Source organism: Molothrus ater, chromosome 32 (assembly GCF_012460135.2).
Source record: "Molothrus ater isolate BHLD 08-10-18 breed brown headed cowbird chromosome 32, BPBGC_Mater_1.1, whole genome shotgun sequence".
NCBI lineage: Eukaryota > Metazoa > Chordata > Aves > Passeriformes > Icteridae > Molothrus > Molothrus ater.
The window spans coordinates 796,092-814,798 of record NC_071659.1 but is presented as its reverse complement, the minus strand read 5'-3'; the positions used below and the strand labels follow the sequence as shown (position 1 = coordinate 814,798).

Below are 18,707 nucleotides of genomic sequence, written 5' to 3'. Positions count from 1 at the left end.
CCCCGTCTGCGGCCAGGCAGAGCCCCCCCAGCGCGGCGACAGATGACACGGCCCGTGCTGCTCCGTGGTGCGGAGAGACTCAGGATGGGCTGCGGAGCCGGGGGCAGGAGCCTGGGGAGGGTCAGCAGGGGCAGGGCCGGGTCCTGACCGGGCAGGAGCAACCTCAGGACAGGCAGGGACAGCCGGCTGGGAAAAGGCTCCAGGGGTCCTGGGAGACACCCGGCAGACCGTGAACCAACAACGCACCCTTGGCGTGTCCTGGACAACGTCCCGAGGCGCCGGGCCCAGTGCTGGGTGCCCAGAACACGAGGGACAGGGACAGGCTGGGGACAGCCCCGAGCAGCCTGTGATGCTGCAGGGCTGGAGCGGCTCTGCCGGGTGAGGCTGAGGGAGCTGCAGCTGCTGAGCCCGGGGCAGGGCAAGGCCCGGGGATCCCCGGGGTGAGGATCATCTGCAGGGAGGGCTGTGCAGGTGAGCCCCGGTGTGTGTGACACCTGCAGGGAGGGCTGTGCAGGTGAGCCCCGGTGTGTGTGACACCTGCAGGGAGAGCTGTGCAGGTGAGCCCCGGTGCTCCCGGGGCGCCCGGGGCGGGGCCTCGGTAAGGGGCGGGGTCCCACTAGGAGGCGGGGCACCGATCAGGGGCGGAGTCTAACTATGGGCGGGACTTCACTCAGGGGCGGGCCCTCATTCAGGGGCGGGGCCTGTTCTCCGTGCCGTGCGCAGCCCGTCCTGTCCCGGCAGCCCCCGCGGCCCGCGCGGCGATGGCGGCGGCGGGCGCTGAGGAGCGGCGGGGGGCGGCGGGGCCGGAGCGCGCCCACAGCTCCGCTCCCGGCCCCGGCCCCGGCCCCCTGGGCTCGCTGCTCAGCCGCTTGCCGCTGGCGCCTGCCCCGGCCCCACGGCGCCGCACCGCCAGCCAGTGCAAGCCGGAGCCGCCGCTGCTGCGCACCAGCAAGCGGACTATCTACACGGCCGGGCGGCCGCCGTGGTACAGCGAGACCGGCGCGCCCGTAGACGAGGCCTTTGTTATCGGTGAGCGGTGGGACGGGGCCGGGGAGGGGATGGAGCCGGATCAGAAAGGAGATGGAGCCGAGAGCGGGCCGGGAGGGGATGGAGGCCGGACCGAGGCCGGGGTCGGGCTGCGGTCGGGAATCGTGGAACGAGGCCCCGAGGGAGGGGCTGGGACCGGGCCGGAGCCGGAGCCGGATCCGCGGCCGTGACGGATCCGGGCCGGGGCGGTGCCCCCGCCGCTCCCCGCAGGCCTGTGCGGCGGCAGCGCCTCCGGCAAGACCACGGTGGCGACGCGGATCATCGAGGCGCTGGACGTGCCCTGGGTCGTGCTGCTCTCCATGGACTCCTTCTACAAGGTGCGCGACGGGGCCCGGGGCAGCACTGAGCCGGGCCGACACTCCGGTTCCAGTGTGCCGCTGGGTGCTGCCGGGGCTCGGGGTGCGGGGATCGGGTGCGGCTCTGAGCAGGGCTGGGGTGCCGGTGGATGCCAGGATCCGGCACGGCCCTGAGCGCTGCCGGTGCCCCGGGCCGGGCGGTGCCTGCAGGTGCTGGATGAGGGGCAGCAGGCGCTGGCAGCCCGCAGCGACTACAACTTCGACCACCCCGATGCTTTTGACTTCGAGCTGCTCGTCAATGTCCTGCGCAAGCTCAAGAAGGGCAAGAGCGTGAAGGTGCCGGTGTACGACTTCACCACACACAGCCGGCGCCGCGAGTGGGTGGGTGCCAGGGGCCGGGCTGCGCCTGGCTGGCAGGGTCCCGGGAACAGGGAACACCTCCGGGCCCTGCAGGGCCTGGAAGGCTAAAGGGAGGGGGCGGCTTGGGGTCATCAGAGAGGGGGACTGGGGGGATGGCATGGAGCAGAGTCTTGGGATCTAGACCAAGGTTCAGGGTCTGTCCTGGCCTGGAGCATCATGCACAGGTATCAACTATGGCTCCAAGGCATTGGGTGCTGCAGGATGGTTACGGGGAGCCTCAGCACAGTGGTGAGACCCCAGGGGGGTCAGTGCCCTGTCTGTGTCAGTGTTGGTGCTGTTGTGGCATGTGAGAGAAGCAGGACAAACCCAGCTCCTGTCTGCCTGCAGAAAACAGTGTATGGGGCCAACGTCATCGTGTTTGAAGGGATCCTGGCCTTTGCCAACAAGGAGCTGCTCAAGGTATCGCTGCCTCAGGTGGCCGCTGGCCCAGAGGGGATGATGTGGTGCAGCAGGACAGGCACTGGCCCTGGGTGCCACTGCAGCACTGCAGTGGGGGCTGTGGAGGGAGAGGTCACCGCGCTCGCTGGCAGAGCACTGCGTGTCACAGGGCTCAGGGGAGGTGATGCTGGGTGCCACTGCGGGGTGGAGGAGGGGAGTAACACAGGTGTGATGGGAGCTGCATAGGGGGTGCTCACCCCTCCCAGTTTTCCAGCTGCTGGACATGAAAGTGTTTGTGGACACGGACTCCGACATCCGCCTGGTGCGGCGGCTGCAGCGCGACATCATGGAGCGCGGGCGCGATGTGGCGGGGGTCATCAAGCAGTACAACAAGTTTGTGAAGCCGGCCTTCGAGCAGTACATCGAGCCCACCGTGCAGGTGGCCGACATCGTGGTGCCCAGGGGTGAGGCCAGAGCTGAGCCCGCCGTGGGCAGTGGGTGCTGTGGGGCAGGGTGGGTCAGCATCCGCCCCACCTGCCTCCTCTGCTCCACCCTCAGGTGGGGAAAACTTCGTGGCACTGGACCTCATTGTGCAGCACGTGCACAGCCAGCTGGAAAAGGTGAGCCAGGGCTGAGGAGGGGAAGGGTCCTGCATGCAGAGGGCAGGATGTGGCTGCACACAGACCTGTGCTCTGGGAGCACCTGGGGGAGGTGTTGGCATCACCTCTCTCTTCTCAAGAGGCCCCAGCATGTGCTTGGGAGAGCAGATTGGTGAAGTGGGCACTGGGGAAGGAGGGTGGGGAGCTGGGCTGTTGGGGTGGCTGTGCTGGCCTGTGGGTGACTGACAGGGTGTCTGTCCTTCCTGTTCCCCTGCGCTGCACCGGGACCTCTGCACCACCCAGCGGGAGATTACAGTCAGGTACGTGGGACCCACGGCTGCAGAGGAGCCTGTTCTGGGCTGGGGGGGCTGCTGGCACCCACTGGGTTCCGTGTCCCTGCTGGCAGAGCTTTGCTGAGGTGCCTGAGCGTAGCTGCTCCTCCCCAGGGCGGCAGGGGCTGGGCTCAGCTCCTCAGGGCCTGTCTGGCTGCAGCCCTGGGCTCTGTGTGACACACTCCACACTGTGGCTGATGCATGTTGCCAGCTGCCTGCCCTGCTCCTGTCCCTGTCTGGAGCAGGGCTCCTCTCCTGGCTGCTGAGTTACCCTGAGCTGCTCACTTCTGTGGGAGAAGTGCCCTGCATGGTCCCTGTTCTGGCACTTCATGTCCCCTTTGGGCAGGACAGCCCTTGTCCCTTGTGTTGACGCCCCGGTCCCAGGGTGCAGGGCATGTCCTGCCCTGCAGAGCTGCAGCTTCTGGTGCTGCAGAGGCTGCAGCAGCTGTGGGTGTGGTCTGGGAGGTTCACCCCAGGCTTTTTGGGCAGTGCAGCTCTGGGGTACCAGACTTGGGGTGTTCCTCAGGATCCAGGCAGGAAGGCCAAGCACAGTGCTGACCTTTCAGAGGGGTTTTCCTGGAGCCTTCCTTTGGCAGGGCCGTGTCCCTGCAAGGGCCCAGGGCTGTGAGTGTGTGTGTGCTGCAGAGCTGTGAGCACCTTCCTCCCTGCAGGGCAGCCCTGGCCTCGGCCCACCAAGGACAGCCCCTGCCCAAGACCCTGAGCGTCCTGGAGAGCACGCCACAGGTGCGGGGCATGCACACCATCATCAGGTACATCCCTGCCCCTGGCCCCTGCCCTGGTCCCTGCTTGGTGGCAGCACACCACAAGGCCTGGTGTGAGTTTCTCCCCTTTGCCCTGGGACTGCAGTCGTGGGGCTTGGCCTGGAGCAGAATGGCTGAATGGAGCTGGCCCTGGCCCTGTGGGCACTTCTCTGGTGACCAGAGCTCTGCACACCTGCTTTGGGTGATTCCTGAGCCAAAGGCAGGCTTTTCCTACAGTGGGAGGGGACTGGTTGGCTCTTTCCTCACTGGAACACAGGTGGAGCAGCTGGTGGCATGGAGCAAAGTACCCCTTGCCCCTCTCCCAGGGCACTCGGGTTTAGAGCTAGCTTAGAGAAGAGACAGGGGCAGCTGCTTCTATGACTGCACCACTCTTGAGCTTTTCTTTCCCCTCTGGTGCTCCTTTTTTCCAGGTGACAGTAGCATCAGTTAGTGAAGGGTCAAGGGCTGAGGCCTTTAGGACTACAGAGAGGTTCATTGTTTTTGCACTGCAGAACCTGGCAGCCCTGGGTGCCTTTCTCCTCTGCAGAGAGGGGATGTTAAGCTCAGCCAGGTCCTCCTATGGCACCTGTATGTTGGTTTGGAAGGTGTCAGCTCATGTCCTTGTGAGAGACCTGGAGAGGACTGGATGCACTTCCAGTAAGCTTGCAGAGTATAGCAAGTGGGGTGGGATGTGGATCTGCTGTAGAGCAGGAAGGCTCTGCAGAGGGCTTGGGACACTCTGGATCGATGTGCTGAGAGCAGCAGCGTGAGGGTCACCAAGGCCAAGTGCCAGGCCCTGCCCTTGGGTCACAGCAGCCCCATGGAGCACTCCAGGCTGGGGCACAGGGGCTGGAAGGGCCATGGGAGCGCTGGTGGACAGTGCTCAACATGAGACCAGGTGGGCAAGAGGCCATTGGCACCTGGGCTGTGCCAGCTGGGCACTGCTGGGGCACCTCCAGTCTTGGGGACAGCTCTCCTGATAAGAGAGACATTGAGGGAGCATGTCCAGGGCAGGGAATGGAGCCTCAGGAGGGGCTGAGGGAGCTGGGAAAGGGACTCAGCCTGGAGCAAAGGAGGCTCAGGGGGCACCTTCTCATTCTCTACAGCTTCCTGACAGGAGGATGCAGCCAGGTGAGGGTCAGGCTCTGCTCACATGGAAAAAGGGACAGGATAAGAGGAAGCTGCCTCAGGCTGTTCCAGAGGAGATTTAGGTTGGATATTGGGAGCAGTTTCTTCATGGAAAGGATTTTCCAGCCTCAGCACAGCTGCTCCAGGTGGTGATGGAGTCCCCATCCCTGGTGGAATTTAGAAACCACGTGGATGTGGCACTTGAGGCTGTGGGCTGGTGGTGGCCTTGGCAGTGCTGGGGGAGCAGCTGAACTTGATCTCAAAGGGCTTTTCCAACCCAAACAATTTATGATGTTCTGATACTCATGGCCACATCCAGGCTGAGCACCTCCTTTCCTTCTCCTGACTCTTCCTCCTGTGGAAGCACAGGCTCCAAGGCAGGTCCTGGCAGCAGAAGAGGTGATGTGGCACCTCAGGTGTGCCAGGCAGAGCCCTGTGCCAGTGCCCCGTCCCTCCCCGGACTGTGGCTCCACCTTTGTACCACAAGCGCTTGGTGACCTCAATCCGTGAGGCTCAGGGCTGTGCTGGGCTGCCCTGGGCTGGGTCAGGCTTTGCTGGCGCTGCAGGGCTTTGGCACCTCTGGCCTCACGTGGCTGTGCTGATGCCATGCAGGAGCAGGGCCAGGGCTGTGGGGAGGCACTGAGCCCATCCCAGGTGGTGTCTGAGAGGTGCCACATTTCTGAGGAGCATCGACTCAGCCTGGCAGCTGCCCCCCGAACCCTGCTGGGCCAGTGCCTCTCCCAAAGCTCTGAGCCAAGGAGCTCTGCTGGGTCTGTGTCAGAGACAGGCAGCATGTGTTTCTGGTGAGACTTGGTGGCACTTGTTGGCTTCTGTGTCACTTGGGCATGGCACGGGGCTGTTGCTGGTCACAAATGTCACCCTCTGCTCCTGAGGTGCTGTTTGTGCCTGCTGCCCTTCTCTTGGGCTCCCAGAGAGCTCCAGGCTGGTGAGACTCAAACACACCTTTAGCCACATTTCCTGCACCTCCATGTGCAGTTATTGCATCTTAGCAGATCTCTCTCTTGTCTTTATTAATATATTTTATGTTTAGACTCATGTGTTTATTATTTTTTATCAGTGAAACAATCTCACAATGATGAGTTCTGCAGTCTTTCATTAACAAAGCACAAAATAGCTGTCTTTTCTTACAAAGCCTTTTAAGACTAAACTATCTAATTGAAAAATAACACTTAGATTATTTTCCCTTTTAACCTAATAACTAATCTTCAAAGTCATGCCCAGCCCAGCCTCTCTGGGTTCCTGGGTGTGCCCAGCCCAGCCCAGCCTCTCTGGGTGCCTGGGTGTGTCCAGCCCAGCCCAGCCTCTCTGGGTTCCTGGGTGTGTCCAGCCCAGCCCAGCCTCTCTGGGTACCTGGATGTGTCCAGCACCACTGCAGAGCTGTGAGCCAGGGTTCTGCTCCCTCCTTGTCCTGTCTGGTGCTTCCCAGTGCAGCTCTCTGGGGTGCCAGTCCTGCATGCTGGCCAGCCCCATTCCCTGGGGTTCCTCACCCATCTGTCTGCTGGGAGGGTGTTGGTGGCAGCACATGGGCATCATCGTGGCACATCAGGCTGGCATCTGGGGGAAGCACTTTCTAGAGCAATTTCCTGCTGTTGTGGAGAGACAGAAACTGAAAATGAGTCCCACACTGGAATAACTGCACAGTTGGAATCGTGAGGCTGAGAATAGATGGAGTGTGAAGGATGCAGTGGCAGGATGAGGAGGACTGGTATCCCATTGCCAGAGGGCAGTGTTGCATGAGATGCTGGGCAGGAGTTCCTCCATAAGGATGGTGAGGCTCTGCCACAGGGTGCCCAGGTAGCTGGCTGCCCCAAGGGCAGGCTGGACAGGCTTTGGGGGAACCTGGTCTAATAGAAGGTGTGGCTGCCCATGGCAGGGTGGTGACAAGGGACAAGGTGACCTTGAAGGTCCCTCCCAACACAAACCATTCTGGGATTCTGTAGCCCATTCACGCCCAGATTTCCTGGTGCCTGGCTGTACCAGCTGTCTCTCAGCTGCAGACAGTGCAGTTCATGCACAGAGCTGATGCTGTGATCAGGCCCCAGGCAGATGCTCCTGGTCCCTCTGTCATCTCCTGAGCATGCTGGGGAAGGCTGAGGTTGTCAGGAGCGCCGGCTGCAGTGCTGCCATGCCCAGCTGCAGGCTCCCAGGGTGCTGCAGTGTGCTGAGATTCATCTGCCTCCTCTGTGGATGGGAGCAGTGTGTTTCCTCAGGCTTCACGCAGGCAGTGATGCCGTGGGGTGAGGGGGCTGCCCTGGGGACAGCAATGTCCCCTTTGGCAGAGCTCTGCCAGCTGAGGGGGTGGGATGGTGGCACTGATGGATCCTGGTTACCTGCTGCAGCTCAGCATGTGCGGGCTGCCCTCCCTGGCACAGCCCTTCCCCTGCCCTGCTTGTGCCCTGGGCAGGGAGAAGCTTCAAAGCTTCATGGTTGTGTCTGCCCTGGGGTTGCCCAGGGGTTCCCTATCCCCAGAGGTGTCACCGTCGGGTTGGATGTGACATACACACATGATCAGGGTTTAAGCCCCTCCATACAGAGGAACCTCTGCAGAAGCAGTGTGGGGCCTGTCCCAGCCAGCCAGGGGCCAGCACAGCTGGGCTGGGTCCCAGTGGGGACAGCTGGCTGGGACAGGGGAGGCAGGGATGCTGCTGGGCTGGGTCCCAGTGGGGACAGCTGGCTGGGACAGGGGAGGCAGGGATGCTGCTGGGCCATGCTGCTCCCAGCGCAGCTGGGCTGGGTCCCAGTGGGGACAGCTGGCTGGGACAGGACGGGCTGCAGGGGAGGCAGGGAGGCTCTGGCTCGTGCTGCTCCCCGGCTGCTGTGGGTTGATGTGTGGGTGCAGCCCACCTGTGAGTGCTTGCTGACAGCTCACGCTGGGAGCCGTAGGCAGGGTCTTCCAGACCAGAACTGTTTTTTTTCCCCTTCCCTGGGGCTGTTGGCTGAGCCCAGGGGTTTGGGAATGTCTGTATTGTCTGTATGCCGTGGTCACTGCAGAGGCTCAGCTGTGAGTGACCCTGCAATGGCTGCAGGAACACATGAGGACAGCAGTGACTGCTCGTCCTCCTCCAAACGCCTCAGTGGGGCTGTCTGTCATCCACCGAGGTGTAAGAAATGGCAGATGATGTCTTAAAATACAGAGTAAAAATATTCAATATCCTTCTGCCTCTTCAGGAGTGTTGCCAGCTCCACTTCTTCCATCTGGGAGCGGGCAGGTGTCTGTGGGACTTCTTTGTCCTCGTGTTCCCCACGAGGCTGGTGGCCAGGGTACTCCTAGTAGGAAAAGTCATCTACTTTCCCTCTGCTGTGGGGTTAGTGCCCTGCATGCAGGGCTGGCTTTACCCCTCCTGGGCGAGGGGAGAGGTTTCCTGGGCATTGCAGCCCCCTGGCAGCTTTGTTGTGGTTTGTGTTTGTTTTACATCTTGACGCCTTCATTACATCAGAGCTGTGAGAAGAGCACACAATGGCATTCCAGAGTCACCTGGTTCTTGGCAGTGCTTTATCTCTGACTTGGGATGTAGAGGGGAGAGCTGGGGACATGTGCAACTCTTTTCTGTCACCCAGCATGCTTAGCCATGGTGCACTATGTCCCCTTCCACAGTGGGGTTCTATCCTATCCTGGCTCTGCTCCTGAGTTTGTGCTACCCCAGCACCGATGGTCCTGCCTGACCTGTCCCTACTCCCTATTCTCTCCTTGCTCTCTCTGATGGCTGTAAGTGGTGTTGCACCTCCCTCCAGGGTAGCTAAGCCACTCTCTTGCCTCTGTAGTCCTAAGACAGAAGCTGAGGTGTCAGTGACCGTGTCAACTCCAAGAGTGCTCTGGCTCCCACAGCCTGGGGCTGCTGTCCATGCTGGTCGGCCCCTGGGGCCCCACGTGTGGTCTGCAGGGCATGGCAGGGGCTCTGCTCCCACCTCACCTGTGTCATCCCTCCCAGGAACAAGGACACGACCAGGGACGAGTTTATCTTCTACTCCAAGCGCCTGATGCGGCTTCTGATCGAACATGCCTTGTCCTTCCTGCCCCTGAAGGTGAGTGCCCACTCCTGGGTGCAGCCACAGCCCCAGCCCAGCGCCTTTCTGGGTGCCCCCCTCACAGGGGTCTGGCTGCCCCCCGCTCTGTGCTCCCCTCCTGCAGTCGGTCACGGTGGAGACGCCCCAGGGCACCACGTACGAGGGGAAGCGCTTCCACAGGCAGCGGGTGAGACACGACCCCGGCTCCTGCTCCCCGTGGGAGCACAGCTCCTGGCTCAGCATGCACCAGGAGCACCCAGCACCTCTCCCTGCCCCTTTCCCAGATCACGGGCGTGTCCATCCTGCGGGCAGGTGAGACCATGGAGCAGGCCCTGACCGCTGTGTGCAAGGACATCCGCCTGGGCAAGATCCTCATCCAGACCAACCTGGACACGGGGGAGCCCGAGGTGAGTCCTGCTGCAGCCTGGCACACGCAGCCGTGCACTGCTGGCACGCCACCAACCCTTCCTTCCCTCACCAGCTGCACTACCTGCGCCTGCCCAAGGAGATCAGCGAGGACTACGTGATCCTCATGGACAGCACGGTGTCCACGGGGGCCGCGGCCATGATGGCCGTGCGCGTGCTGCTGGTGAGGCCCGGGCCCGGGCTGGGGCAGGGATCCTGTGCGCCCCGCCGGGCTCTCACAGCTCCCTGTGCCGCAGGACCACGACGTGCAGGAGGACAGGATCTTCCTGCTGTCGCTGCTGATGGCGGAGATGGGGGTGCACTCCGTGGCCTACGCCTTTCCCCGCGTCCACATCATCACCACCGCTGTGGACAAGCGGGTCAACGAGGAGTTCCACATCATCCCGGGCATCGGTGAGGGGGGCCAGGGTGTGCTGTACCTCTGGCTGGGGCCAGTAGCCCTGGGGGCAGCCTTGCAGCCACACCAGAGGGACGGATGCTGGTGGGGCTGGCACTGCTGCCCCTTCACTTTGTCCCTTCGTCTGCCAGGTAACTTTGGAGACAGATACTTTGGCACCGATGGCCCCTCGGCCTGGTGTGACAGCGACAGCGTGGACTGCTGAGCTGGCTGGCCTCAGGACCAGGGGCTGGGCTGGCTGCCGGGCTGGCTCCCATCCCTGCCCCCAGGAGAGGCCCTGAGCTGCAGCTGTGCCCACCTGCCAGCCCCTGGCTCTCTGGACCTGCACGACAAGGCCCTGCTGCTGGTCTCCCTCTGCCCCCAAGGACCAATCCTCCCCAGGGAGGAGGACAAGAGAGGGATGGCCTCTCCTGCGGACCACGGAGAGGGGATGTTTAGGGACATTCCTTGCTCCCAGAGCCCTGCCTCTGGGCCTGGGCCAGCGGTGCCTGCAGAGGGAGTGGTGGCCTCCCCGCGGCTGTGCCTGAAGGGGTGCTCACCTTCTACCCAGGGGAACAGGGGAATGGGGTCCAGTCCAGGCAAGCTCCATGCCTGAAATCCGTATTTATTTGTATTTATTGTGAGCGGCCCCCAGCTCCAGTGGGACCCTCTGACGTCAGGGACTGGACCTCCCGGATCCACCCCGTCCCTGGCAATCCACACTCCATCCCTGGCCCCAGGAGCTGGGGGGTCGGCATGGGGCTGCCTTCCCGGTGCTGTCATCCCCGGTGCGCAGAGTGCTGCTGGTGCCCAGGGAGTGCTGAGGTGTCCCCGGTGCTGCCCTTGTTGCTCAGGTTCTTTTTCCAAAGGGCAGCGGCAGCCTTGCCCCCCCTTTGCCCCCGCCACCGGCGGCAGCAGGAAGGTCCGGGGCTGGGGCTCTGTCCCGGGCCCGGCCGTGCCGCCACCGCCGCCCTCGCCGCCGTTTTGTACCAATAAAGGAGCAGCGCGATGCCCGTGTGCCGCCTCCTGCTGCCGCCGGACTGGGGCGGGCGGTGCGGGCTGTCCCTGGGGCCGGGCGGGCTGTGTCCCGTACCGGGCGGGCCGTACCCTGTACCGGGTGTCGCCGGGCCGAGCTGTGCCCTGTACCGGGCCGAGCTGTGCCCTGTACCGGGCCGGACCGCGCCCCGTACCGGGCGTCGCCGGGCCGTACCGTGTACCGGGTGTCGCCGGGCCGAGCTGTGCCCTGTACCGGGCCGGACCGCGCCCCGAACCGGGCGTCGCCGGGCCGTACCGTGTACCGGGCGTCGCCGGGCCGTACCGTGTACCGGGTGTCGCCGGGCCGTACCGTGTACCGGGTGTCGCCGGGCCGGGCTGTACCCTGTACCGGGCGTCGCCGGGCCGTACCCTGTACCGGGTGTCGCCGGGCGGGCCGTGCCCCGTACCGGGTCACGGGCGGCGCCTGCGCAGAGCGGCGGCGGAAGCGGCGGCGGGGCAGGCCCGTGGCGGCGGGGCAGGCCCGTGGCGGTCGCTGCCGCGTCCCGTCCGACCCCGCGACCGTCGGCGCGGCCATGGCGGAGCCCCCGCGGCCGCAGCGGAAGCTGTCCCGGGTCGGGGAGAGCCTGTACCGCGTGCTGGGGCTGCAGAAGGGCAGCTCCCCCGAGGAGATCAAGAAGGCCTACCGGTACGGGGGGGTCCGCGGGGCCGTCCCGGGAGCGCGGCCGGGGTCTCGTCCCGGCGGCCAGGGTCGGTTCCGGGAAGCGAGGTTGTGAGCCTATGCCGGGAGTCCCGGCTCCATTGCGGGGGTGTGGGCTGTCCCAGGCAGCGGGGCTGTGACCCCATACCGGGGGTCCTGGTTCCATGGCGGGGCTGTGAGCCCATGCGGGAGATCCCGCGGGGTGTGGGTTGTCCCGGGCAGCGGGGCTGTGACCCCATCCCGGGGGTCCCCCCGCTGCACCCACAGGAAGCTGGCTCTCAAGTACCATCCCGACAAGAACCCCGATGACCCAGCGGCAGCCGAGCGCTTCAAGGAGATCAACAGCGCCCATGCCACGCTCAGCGATGTGGACAAGCGCCGCCTGTACGACCAGTACGGCTCCCTCGGCCTCTACGTGGCCGAGCAGTTCGGCGACGATGCTGTCCGGCACTACTTCCTCATGTCCAAGTGGTGGTTCCAGGTGAGTCTCGCATGCCTGGGGTTGGCTGCTGGGGCTGGCGGGTCGGGTGAGCTCAGGGGTTTGCCCTGCTGGCAGGCTGGTGTTGGAGTGGGCTGTCAGGACTGGTGTGATGGGTCAGGGACTCGGGTGAGCTCACAGCACGTCTGTCCCTGGTGCAGGCACTGGTGCTGTGCTGCGGGGCCCTCACCTGCTGCTGCTGCTGCTGCTGCTGCTTCTTCTGCTGTGGGACGTGCTGCCAGCCCAAGGAGGATGAGTCCTACAAGTACGTGGACCCCAAGGACCTGGAGGCACAGATGCGGGCAGAGGACAGAGGTGAGTCAGGCGGGAGCCCTGCAGCCGGGAGCACCTGTGTTTGCTTTGTGGGGGCTCTGGGGTCTCCCCATGTCCCATCTCATGTGGGCGACAGAGCTCTAGCTCAGGCCTCGGGTTGGTTTTAGCCACAGCTCTTACTTCCAGCCAGCCCTTGGTGTTTCCTGTGTGGGCCAGGGCTGGTGACAGTGACAGAGGGAGACACTGCATGGGCCATGGGTACACACCTTCTCCTTCCCTCTGAACAAAGGCCCCCTGAACAGGCCTGAAGCTTAGAGACCCTTTGGAGCACAGAGCATGGGAAGAGCAGCTGTGCTCCAGGCCAGCTGTGTTCTGGCACTGGCCATACTGGTGTCAGTGGGGCTGGGTGGCTCCTGCAGGTTCCCTTGGGGTCGGGGCACCCCAACAGGCCTCTGCAGTGGCCAGGGGTGTGGGGGCTTTGGGCTGTGGGAGCCCTTGAGGCAGTGCTGTGACATTCCTGCTCACTGGCACCACAGGCTGGGGCTGAGGCGCTGATGTGCAGCTTTCCTTTGCAGATCCTCAGGACCCTGTGGTAGCACAGCCCCCGCCTGCCAGCACGGAGCCGCTGCCAGCCAGCGCCAGGAGCGATGCCTGAGGCCGGCCCCACCCCGCCGGCTCCCCAGCACTGGGCAGGGATCCTCCTCCCTTGGGACTGTCACTTTCTGGGACCATGGTCCCGCCCCCCGGGCTGCCTCATCAGCCTCGGGAGGGATAAATCTCAGGTTAATTTGGCCAGCATCAATGCACAGGCTCCTGGGCCCCTGCTCGAGCTCCAGGGCAAAGCCCCTGTGTCCAGCACTGGTGGTGGCAGTGGCCTGGAGCCCGTGCTGCCGTGGCCCCACGAGTGCCTTGCCCGTGCCCAGGTCGGGCACCGAGCACCAGGCACGAGCAGAGATGCTCCGGGCCGAGCCCTGTAGCTCTCTGTCTGAGACCATTAGCACTGTAACCTCGGGGCTGGGCTAAGCCCGCCCCTCCTGCAGCCCTCCCGATGGGTGCTGGGTGCCAAACGCTGCTGTGGGCTTGGGGTGCTCCTGTGTGTACCCCTTCCCTCTGCCCTCTGGGTTTGTCTGGGTTTTTGTGGGCACCATTAAAGGCCGACGGGAGGGGAGCGTGTGTGTGTGCCTGGGCTCTGTCCAGGGCAGCAGGATGTGCCTCTGCCTGGTGGTTTCCATGCTGGGGCTGTGCTCATGGATCCTGTGGGGTGCTGGACTCCCTGGGGTGTGGTGGGCAGGTCACGTCCTGTGTGGAGTGGCCATGTGGAGTGGAATGAATGTCACCTGTCTCCTGTCACTGACCTGGTGCCACTCTCTGTGCCCTGCTGCTGGCTCCCGCGGGCTCTGCTCTCCCCACTGCTGCTGCTGCAGTCCCGGAGCCGTGCTCCCCGCTGCCGGCACCGCCCCTGCTCCCGCCCCGCTCCCCGCGGAGCTCCGGCACGGCAGGGATGGCACCGAGGGGCACGGGGAGCCGCTTGCTCGTTCTTCCCATCTCTGGTCGGTCACTGCCTCTGCCCGCGGCTGCATGGGCTCTGCCTCACTCCCTAAATATAGCCAGGGTGCCAGGGCGAGTGAGGGTGGGGTGTCCTGGCACCAGCCCCTCCGCCTGCCCTTCGGGGGGGCTGGCACCGTGGGATCTGCGGGACCCCAGCCTCCCGCAGCCCTGCTGCCTGCAGAGCTGGGCACGTTCTCCTCAGCGTGATGCCAGCCCTGCAGCCCCTGCACCAGCCAGCCTGGTCCCCCGGGCCTCGGCCGCTCCTCCCGGGCAGGGATCAGCGGGTCCCGGAACGCAGCCGGTGCCGGGACCAGCCGGTCCCGAGGGAGGGCAGGAGCGGTGACTCAGTGTCACCCGACGCCGCCGACAGCTGCGGCCCCGGCGGGGCGGAGGCGGCTAAAATTAGCGCCGGGGGCCGGGGCCGGGGCCGAAACAAAGCGGGCACCGGGCGGCCGGAGCGGAGCCGCGGGACAGGACCGGGACGGGCCGGGCCGGGACCGCGGCCATGAACTTCGCGGTAGGGCTGAAGCCGCTTCTGGCGGAGGCGCGGAGCATGGAGAGCCTGGAGAAGCAGCTCATCTGCCCCATCTGCCTGGAGATGTTCTCCAAGCCCGTGGTCATCCTGCCCTGCCAGCACAACCTCTGCCGCAAGTGCGCCAACGACGTTTTCCAGGTGGGAGCCGCCGGTGGGGCGGGGGGAGGCACCTCGGTCCCGGGGACCCCAGCCCGGCGGGGCTGGCCCCGTTATCCCAGGATATCCCAGGATGCCCGGCCGGCGAGGCGGAGGGGCGGGCGGCACCAGGAGCACCGGGATCCTCTTCACGGGGGCCTGGTCTGGCCCTGGCGCCGGGAGTCCGGCTCCGGGAGCAGCCGCTGGGAGCTCCTGTGGGCCGCCCCGGCTGGCGGGGACAGTGAACGGGAAGCAGGGGCCATGGATGAGCCCTGGTTTGTGTCCACACCCGGGGCCGTGCTCTTGCCCGTCTCCGTCTCTGTCTCCGTGCCTGTGGCCGCGCCCGGGTCCGTGCCGGGGGCTGTGGGGCGCAGATCCGGGGGGGTGGGAGGTGCCGGAGGTGCGGGGTGCCGGGGGTGCCGTGGGTGCCTGGGGTGGGGGGTACCGGGTGCCGGGGGTGCCGGGGGTGGGGGGTACGGGGGGTGCGGTGTGTGCCGGGGGTACGGCGGTGCCGGGGGTGCCGGGGGTACGGGGGGTGCCGGGGGTGCCGGGGGTGTGGGGTTGCCGGTGGTGTGGGGGGTGCGGTGGATGCCGGGGGACGGGGGGTACGGGGGTGCCGGGGGTGCGAGGTGCCGGCGCCGTGATCCCCCGCGTCCCCCCCAGGCCTCCAACCCGCTGTGGCAGTCGCGGGGCTCCAGCGCGGTGCCTTCGGGCGGGCGGTTCCGGTGCCCGTCCTGCCGGCACGAGGTGGTGCTGGACCGGCACGGGGTGTACGGACTGCAGCGGAACCTGCTCGTGGAGAATATCATCGACATCTACAAGCAGGAGTCGGCCCGGTCCGGAGGCGCGGGGACCCCGGGACGGGGCGGGGAGGGCGAGACCTGCGGGGGGCAGCGAGCCCACGAGAGGGCGGGGGGGGATCCCAACAGGACCTGGGGAGTCATGGGGACCATGCAGGGCCAGGGAATATCCCTGGGGCCGTGGCTGTTTCCAGGGACGGGCGTGTTTCTGGTGCCAGCAGTGTCCCTGGGGCTGAAAAGTCCCTGGGAGCCAGAGGTGTCCCTAGGGCTGGGCAGGACCCGGGGCTGGTGCTGTCTCTGAAGCTGGGGTGTCTCTGGGGACCGGGGTGTCTCCCTGACACCCCCAATGCCGTGCAGACCCCTTCATGCCAAGGCTGAGCAGCACCTCATGTGCGAGGAGCACGAGGACGAGCGGATCAACATCTACTGCCTGCGCTGCGAGGCGCCCACCTGCTCCCTGTGCAAGGTGTTCGGGGCGCACAAGGACTGCGAGGTGGCCCCGCTGCCGGCCGTCTACCAGCGACAGAAGGTGGGGGGCCCCGGGGGTCTCGGGGGGCCGGGGGTACCCCCAGAGCCACCCTCACGCCCAGCCTCACTCCCAGAGCGAGCTCAGCGATGGCATCGCCATGCTGGTGGCAGGGAACGACCGGATCCAGGCCATCATCACGCAGATGGAGGAGATCTGCCACACCATCGAGGTGGGCACCGAGGGCTCCAGCGGAGGGATGTGCTGGCACTGGGTCCGCCCAGCCCCGGGGCCGTGCTGGGGCACACGGAGCAGCCCTGGCCCGTCCCGCAGGAGAACAGCAGGCGGCAGAAGCAGCACCTGGGGCTGCGCTTCGACGCGCTCTACGGCATCCTGGAGGAGCGCAAGAAGGAGCTGCTGCAGAGCATCGCCGCCGAGCAGGAGGCCAAGCTGCAGCGGGTCCGCGGGCTCATCCGCCAGTACGGAGACCACCTGGAGGCCTCCTCCAAGCTGGTGGAGTCAGCCATCCAGGCCATGGAGGAGCCCCAGATGGCCGTGTACCTGCAGGTCCTGCCAGGGGAGCAGGGGGGCTGGGACTGCCCTGGGGCAGGGTGGTGGTGCCTGGTTCCCTGAGGGGCGTGGGGCTGCTCGCAGGGCTGAACAGGGGGCTGTGCTCACCCAAAAGGATCTGTGGACGCCCCTGGGATGTGCAGGGGTGGACCCGTGCTGGGGGCGATGTCCAGGAGACACTGATCCCCCCTCGTTTTCCTTCACAGCACTCAAAGGAACTCCTGAAAAAGTGAGTGGGGACAACGGGGGGGTGAAGGCCCTTGGCTGGAAAAGGCCCTGCAGCTCCCGGGGGGCCTCTGCCCTGCAGGATCACAGACATGTCCAAGGCATCAATGAGCAGCCGCCCTGAGCCCGGCTACGAGAACATGGACCACTTCTCCATCAACGTGGACTACGTGGCTGAGATGCTGAGAACCATCGAGTTCCAGACAGGTGCCTGCCCTGGGGAAATGGCTGTGCTGTCCCCAGGGGCACTGGGACTGCCTGGGGTGCCCAGAGCCCTGGGCAGAGCCCCCTCACCACAATGCCCTGTGCGGGGATCCCACACAGGACTGGGGACCCCCACCTGCAGCCCCACCCAGGGGCCCTGGAGGGTCAGTCCCGCCCCAGGCTCTCCTGGTTCACACACTGGGCTGGTCACATTCCTCCTGGGGACACCCTGGAGTGTCCTGGGGTGTCCCATGATGAGGGAGGGAGGGAGGGAGGGAGGGAGGGAGGGAGGGAAGGAGGGAGGGAGGGAAGGTCCCACCGGAGCTGTCCCTGCCCACAGAGCCCCTGGGTGAGGATGAGGGGGATGGACCCGGGGATGGCAGTGAGGCTGCAGCAGACGAGGACCGGCTGGACAGCCTGGAGGTGCCCGAGGCTGCTGAAGGTGAGTGAGTGCCTGCCCTGACTGCCCAGGGCCGTGTCCAGGGCCAGCCTTTGGCTGTGCCATGGTCCCCGTGTGGCAGCAGGGTCCTTCAGGGTGCCGGGGCATCCCTGCCTCGATCTTGTCCCTCTCTCCCTCTGCAGATGTGGGGCCGAGGCAGAAGCCAGCGAGCTCTCCCCATGGTGAGACCCTCGTGGGGAGTGAGATGGGCACGGCCACGGGGGGCTGTGGGGCAGAGGAGACCTCCTGGGAGTGGGGATGGGGCTGTGCAGGGGCAGGTGACACCTCAGGCTCCCCCAGGCCGTCCCTGTCTCCCTGCTGCAGGGGGTGGGAAGGGGGTCCCGGGGTCACAGGGCTCAGCTGCTTTTCTGCACAGGTCAGCACTGAAGTGAAGCCGTGGGGTAAGGCTGGCATGCCCTCAGCTCTGCCTGTCCCTGTCACACCCGGCTATCCCTGTCGCTGTCACCCCGCCTGGCTGTGGCCATCCCGCACTCTCAGGCGAGCTCCATCCCTGCTGCTGGAATTCCCCTGATGGGCGCTGCCCCTCTCCAACATTAAAAGTGTGTGAGGACACGTTCTGCCGTGTGCTGCGGGGTGGGCTGGAGGCCAGGGCCGCCCCTCAGGCTCTGGCCCAGCGCAGCCCCTGCCCCATCACCCCAGCAGTGCCCCCCGAGCCCCAGTGCAAGGCGGGCTTTGAGCCCCGGGCCCTGTGAGTGGGGCTCTGCCCTGCCACAGCCCCTGCCGGGGGGCGGGGACCCTCCGGTGCCCCCTCCGGTGCCCGGTGCCCGCAGCAGCCCCGTCCCCCGGGATGGGCCGGGAGCGGACACGGCCGGGATGGGCCGGGAGCGGACATGGCCGGGAGCGGACACGGGCGGGATGGGCTGGGAGCGGACACGGGCGGGATGGGCCGGGAGCGGACACGGGCGGGATGGGCTGGGAGCGGACATGGCCGGGAGCGGACACGGGCGGGATGGGCTGGGAGCGGACACGGGCAGGAGCAGACACGGGCGGGATGGGCCGGGAGCGGACACGGGCGGGATGGGCTGGGAGCGGACACGGGCGGGATGGGCTGGGAGCGGACACGGGCGGGATGGGCCGGGAGCGGACACGGGCGGGATGGGCTGGGAGCGGACACGGGCGGGATGGGCTGGGAGCGGACACGGGCAGGAGCAGACACGGGCGGGATGGGCCGGGAGCGGACACGGGCAGGAGCAGACACGGGCGGGATGCGCCGGCTGGGTACACACGGCAGGGATGGGCTGGGTACACACGGAGCCACCGCAGCGCTGCCCCGGGCCGCTCCCCCGGGAGCCGCGGCTGCGTCACCGCCGGCCCGGCCGCCGAGGCGGCAGCGCGGCCAATGATGCACATGGCCAGGGGTACCGGGCCGGTGATGCACATGGCCAGGGGTCCCGGGATGGTGATGCACATGGCCAGGGGTCCCGGGATGGTGATGCACATGGCCAGGGGTCCCGGGCCGGTGATGCACATGGCCAGGGGTCCCGGGATGGTGATGCACATGGCCAGGGGTCCCGGGATGGTGATGCACATG

The 18,707-nt window shown here is 66.0% G+C and overlaps 3 protein-coding genes across 3 annotated transcripts; all 3 read left to right on the top strand.

Annotated features, from left to right (window-relative positions):
* Positions 1–746: 746 nt before the first annotated feature.
* LOC118700654 (uridine-cytidine kinase-like 1) lies at positions 747–10,798 on the top strand. Its single transcript, XM_036405250.1, has 14 exons — positions 747–1,029; positions 1,258–1,364; positions 1,554–1,724; positions 2,091–2,162; positions 2,416–2,605; positions 2,700–2,761; positions 3,044–3,060; positions 3,744–3,842; positions 8,912–9,005; positions 9,112–9,174; positions 9,272–9,394; positions 9,469–9,576; positions 9,650–9,806; positions 9,942–10,798. Exons 1-14 carry the CDS (start codon positions 762–764, stop codon positions 10,013–10,015), a joined length of 1,605 nt encoding a protein of 534 aa, XP_036261143.1. The 5' UTR covers positions 747–761; the 3' UTR covers positions 10,016–10,798.
* A 381-nt stretch (positions 10,799–11,179) lies between these two features.
* On the top strand, positions 11,180–13,433 carry DNAJC5G (DnaJ heat shock protein family (Hsp40) member C5 gamma). Its single transcript, XM_036405184.2, has 4 exons — positions 11,180–11,470; positions 11,750–11,963; positions 12,122–12,275; positions 12,809–13,433. The coding sequence occupies exons 1-4, from the start codon at positions 11,358–11,360 to the stop codon at positions 12,886–12,888; spliced, it is 561 nt and encodes a 186-aa protein (XP_036261077.1). The 5' UTR covers positions 11,180–11,357; the 3' UTR covers positions 12,889–13,433.
* A 666-nt stretch (positions 13,434–14,099) lies between these two features.
* Positions 14,100–17,722, top strand: TRIM54 (tripartite motif containing 54). The gene is made up of 10 exons (XM_036405176.2): positions 14,100–14,454; positions 15,115–15,287; positions 15,609–15,780; positions 15,854–15,949; positions 16,051–16,284; positions 16,494–16,516; positions 16,595–16,719; positions 17,057–17,158; positions 17,299–17,337; positions 17,532–17,722. Exons 1-10 carry the CDS (start codon positions 14,287–14,289, stop codon positions 17,540–17,542), a joined length of 1,143 nt encoding a protein of 380 aa, XP_036261069.1. The 5' UTR covers positions 14,100–14,286; the 3' UTR covers positions 17,543–17,722.
* The last annotated feature ends 985 nt before the right edge of the window (positions 17,723–18,707 follow it).